Source organism: Sardina pilchardus, chromosome 18 (assembly GCF_963854185.1).
Source record: "Sardina pilchardus chromosome 18, fSarPil1.1, whole genome shotgun sequence".
NCBI lineage: Eukaryota > Metazoa > Chordata > Actinopteri > Clupeiformes > Clupeidae > Sardina > Sardina pilchardus.
The window spans coordinates 18,916,811-18,921,810 of NC_085011.1; the positions used below are offsets into that span (position 1 = coordinate 18,916,811).

At 44.2% G+C, this 5,000-nt stretch overlaps 1 protein-coding gene across 1 annotated transcript in view; it reads left to right on the forward strand.

Annotated features, from left to right (window-relative positions):
* rasgrp3 (RAS guanyl releasing protein 3 (calcium and DAG-regulated)) overlaps positions 1-5,000 on the forward strand; it is a gene marked incomplete in the record, with an annotated part of 33,804 nt that overhangs the window by 11,308 nt on the left and 17,496 nt on the right. Inside the window, 1 exon segment of the mRNA XM_062519703.1 lies at positions 4,717-4,922. Within this exon segment, the coding sequence (XP_062375687.1) occupies positions 4,835-4,922 (88 nt within the window).

Sequence of the window (5,000 nt, forward strand, 5' to 3'; positions counted from 1 at the left end):
GGACGAGTACATCACGTCAGCTGGCAGGTTTTTGTGCATCACTTCCTTATGCCAATCGAAACTGCAGGTGATGGCATATAATGAGGGCATTATAGTCGTCATGGCTACATCAGATTGTGTAGCGTGTGGTATTACTTGGTCACTGTGCTGAGATTCCAGGCAACCAAAAAATGAGCCTAAGCCAGGCACAATGGGCCATTCACTTGCCCAGTGGTCTAACTAATGAGTTTATTATTGGGCCAGCTCTTTGTGTGCCCCTCTACACCCTGGCCATGCTGTCGGAGGGCAAACCACATGACTGCATGTGGGTCCACAATATTCTAAACAGGAAGTGAAAACAGTGGCGTGGCGAGGGACGGGATGCACGGACACAGTTCATGGGTGTGATTTGCCCTTTAGTCTGTCTGTCTGCGTGCCTTGACTTCTGTCATAAATACCCGTAACAATGACTTGGCAGTGTTATGTCACTATAACGAATCAGTCTTTGAAATGTATGATGACATTAATAGTTCGCCTAGCCATGTTTGCCTTTTTGTTGGAGTCTCGACTTTACACGAGTATATACATTACATGAGCTTGTGTATCACTGATCTCACCTTAATCCTTTGCTCTAAATATGTAATGAAGATTGAGATACAGTAGATTTTGTCTTTTTTACATAAACCTTTACATATCTAGTGTAAGGCATCTCTTTGCTGAAGAGAAGTTGTCTCTCCTGGAGTAACAGACACAGCCTTACATTACTGACTGAAATAAAGTGGGGTAAATGAGATATGCCCAGGACTGTTTGCTAGGGTGATAGATACCCAAAACAAACAGTGAGTCTTTTCCATGATGATATTGCACATCTCGATAGGCATGGTGTGCTTGTCAGCATGTAAAGGCACCCTTGCTTGTATACATACAGTGCCCTCAACATTTATCACCACCCCGGGTAAAGATGAGTTAATAATCTTTTCATGTTTTATCTCAGTTTCACAATAGAAACAATGATGACAAATCCAACCTTGAAGAGGAGCAAATGTATTCTAGAGGAGAACATTCTTCATGAAGACATAAATATATATATTTTCATTAAAAAAAAATTGTCAAAAAATGTAACCGATACTAGGCTAACTGACACTAAGATCTTCTTAGGAGCGCTCTAAAGAGCTTCTTAACGAATCTGGGAAACACAGCTGGCCTATATTAAAGGTGTAGCCTACTAAAACAACATTTGAGAAGTTCTGCCTGAAAAACAACTGATGTTTAAATCTTGTTCCAATGCACAGCGATGATGGTAAGAGAGACAACACTCCCTAACAATCACTGTAGTAGAAATACAGATACAAAAGTAGCATCTTGAGGTCACCAAGTCTAAAAACAACATTGGAAGTGGCTGCCATGCTAACAGCTTGTTTTAAAAGGCATGCCAGGAAAAAGCCTTTCTTGTAAATAAACTACCAATATAAATGGCTGGAGTTGCGAAATGCTACTGAAACTGCCTTGACTAGTATTTTGTTTGGCCAAATATCATTCAAGATGGATTTGGTGTAGAAGAATGACTATGTCGTTATGTCTGTATGGTAGACAGTATGTTCTGGGCCTGTTTTTAACCCTGAGACACTGGAAAGGGGGGGGGGGGGGGGGGGGGGTAGCTAAACTGATGTAGCTAAAAAAATTGCTGACTGAAGTTTGAAGTATAGGCTAACCATGACTAAGTCTTGTGAAATAGTTCATGAATGGTTATTATAACTATTTTGGGATGCAATGCGTTTAAACAGGGAACTGTTTACTGCTTATTTCATTACGGCAAACGGAGGTAGCCTACATCGTCTAAGCACATCTCCTTCCTCACGTGGGCTTTAAGATTGACGAAAAGAGTTAGAACATGTAACAGTTCTTGTTGCCCTTGGTCAGACTGCCTCTCACTCTGACGGCTCTTCACGGCAGATTTGCCCAAAATGTTGCCCTTGTATCCTCCGCCTCTGGTATCAGCTGATTCTCCTCAGCAGTGAGAATCACCAGGGACTCCTATAGAAGGAATATGCTAATCACACAACCCTCTCCTCTCTCCCTCTCCTCCTCCTCTCCGGCCAAACCAGCTCTGCGCTTATCCCTCGTCGTTTAAGGATGCAGGCAATCTCAATTAGGGGGGAAAAGTAATGCCTGGTGTGCCATGATGCGTTTGGATGGCTTTGCATGTTTTAGATGCATTTTTAATTAACTTGCTATTTGTGTTTTCGCATCCGCTGGTGAGTCGCGAAGCAATTTGTTTGCATCCGAGGAGACGGAGCGCAAGTGTTTTTGGCCACAAAAACACCCATGAAGCGTTGTGTTCGTGCGGCAGCGCCGTGTGGTGTCATGTGGTCGTGCGCTGAGGCTGGGCCGCCAGGCTGCTGACGGGCGGACACGTTGCTTGACACAGATTCGTTAGGGGGAATGACATCAGCCCAGTGTCCTGTTTGGAGATCTTATCTGTCAAACGGACTAATTCTGGAGATGCAGGACATGCTAATCTCCTTATAAACAGCTGGTTAAAAAAAACAGAAGCGGTAGAAACACACACACACACACACACACACACACACACACACACACACACACACACACACACACACATTTACAAATACACATGCATACACACACACACACACACACACACACACACACACACACACACACACACACACACATTTACAAATACACATGCATACACACACACACACACACACACACACACACACACACACACACACACACATTCTCCCTCCACACCACAAAGATCACTTACATAAACAGAGAGGCAGGCACACACACATACACACACACACACACACACACACACACACACACACACACACACACACAAATCCGAAATACTAGCCACATTTCCTGTGGGACTTCAGCATCTATATTGATTTAAGGTGAAACCAATCAACAGGATTCAATCAAAGCTGCACCACTGGTGTCGCACAGTCAAATGTACTGACCATGGATGACACTGAAAGCCATTCTGTGCCCTAAAATCAATAGTGTTTTTACGATAGTAGAGCTTTCCTCACCTGCTATGCTTCTTCAGATCCATCAGTGTAGCTGTTCCAGCCTTCACTTCAGCTCAGCCTTCGCTGTCTAGTCACAGGTGCCATCCAAGCTCTACTAGATGTAGATATGATGGCTCTGTGAATGATTATGGGTTATTATTGTTGATGACACGGGATTATTGATAATATGGGATTATTGTTATGGGTTTCACCTTGGAAGTTATTTTTTTTATTGAAGTAAATACAAGTTATTTACATATTATGTAGATATTACTGTATCACTCTGAATGAAACACAATGGTTTAAGGAAACACAAAACAGGTACAAAAATATACTCCTGTATACAGGTGTATCTTCAGAGGTTTCCCAAAAGCGTTTAGTAACTTCCAGGTATCAGGAGGAGATAAGATTTGTGCATCCTCCTCACGGTTACATAAAGGGGCAGCCGTGAGCGCACAGGCACCCTGTGGACTGGCATGCCTTGTCTGGCTCACTGGACCAAAGAGATGCTATACAATTTGCATGGCATGCTGAGGCGCGCACAGATGAGGTCACGCAATGAGCAGAACAATCTGAAAGTCATTAAAAATGGACGTCTAGCATGGAGGGGGGGATTCTGGGAAGAGGATAGCTGGCTTTGGTGTAAAAGTGCAAGTTCTAGATGCGTGCAAAATATATATATATATATATATAAACAGAGACAGTGAAATGAAAGAGAGGGGTGGAGAACAGGAGTGTTAGCGTGAGACAGAGAGAGAAAGTGAGGTGGAAGGGGAAGGAGGGAGAGAGAGAGAGATGGGAGCGAGAGGAAGACAAGATCACAGAGAGGGAGAAAGGGACACAGAAAGGAACAGAGGGTGATGGGGATACAGGGGGAGAGGGAGAGTGACAGTAAATTCTAGAAAAGAGAGAAAGAGAGAGAGAGAGAGGACAGTGAAGGAGTAGAATGTGATTATGTAACACATCAGAGGCTCTCCCTCTGGAGTGATTCAACCACCTGGTTGCACACCCTGCCAAGGACAATGTGCTCGAAGAAGCTTCAAATTCAGTCTTGCGTGACCACACACACATACAGTACACACACACACACACAAACACTGGCAGTATAGCTGCGACCCTGTAAGTCTGTGTGTATGTGTATTTTGTGTGTGTGTGTGTGTGTGTGTGTGTGTGTGTGTGTGTGTGTGTGTGTGTGTGTGAACCTACATCACCTGTGAGTAGGCAGGCAGTAAATAGGTTTCTTATCTGCGCCGCTCTACCCTTAGGTTCTTCTGTGCTGTCCCTGTGGGAAATTCCTCTGTGCCATTACCTTAAGCCCCTGTCTCTCAGGACTCCAAGGGGCCTGCCTGGGCTGAGAGGGAGCACTAATTGAATGAGATCTAATTAAGCTCCTTTGTAACCAGACAAGCACTCACTCTTCTTGCTCTGCGAATCTCTGATCCACTTTGTACTTTTCTGCCCTTGTTGTTGAGTATTTCTTCTTGCAATATGTTTTAATGAACGACTCATGTTATTCAATTTTGCAATGCCTAAAACCAATCCTGATCCATACAAGTACATTATAGTGCTTACATTATGTTATAATGCCAGTTGTACTTGAATTAATTATTCAAGCATAATGCTTATATTACATGCACAGTATTTCCAAATACTTACTTGTGCTCTTGTTGTTTCTTTTTTTGTCTTTGCACAGATTGCTCTTGATCCGTGTTTGACCACCATCCGTCTGCAGGAGAGTGTGTGACGTGTGTGTGTGTGAGTGTTTTGGAGCGGGAGACACTCTGTCCGGCCCGATGGTTCTGAGTGTGTGAATGTCGCCCCAGGCCATCATGGGATCGTCGACGCTGGGCAAGGCTGCCACTCTCCACCAGCTGCTGGAGGCCTGCATTCATGCCTTTGGTGAGGGACCGAGCGACCGGCCGAGCGACCGACCGACCGCTTTCCTCAAATACAACCACACGCGCTCTTTTATGACAC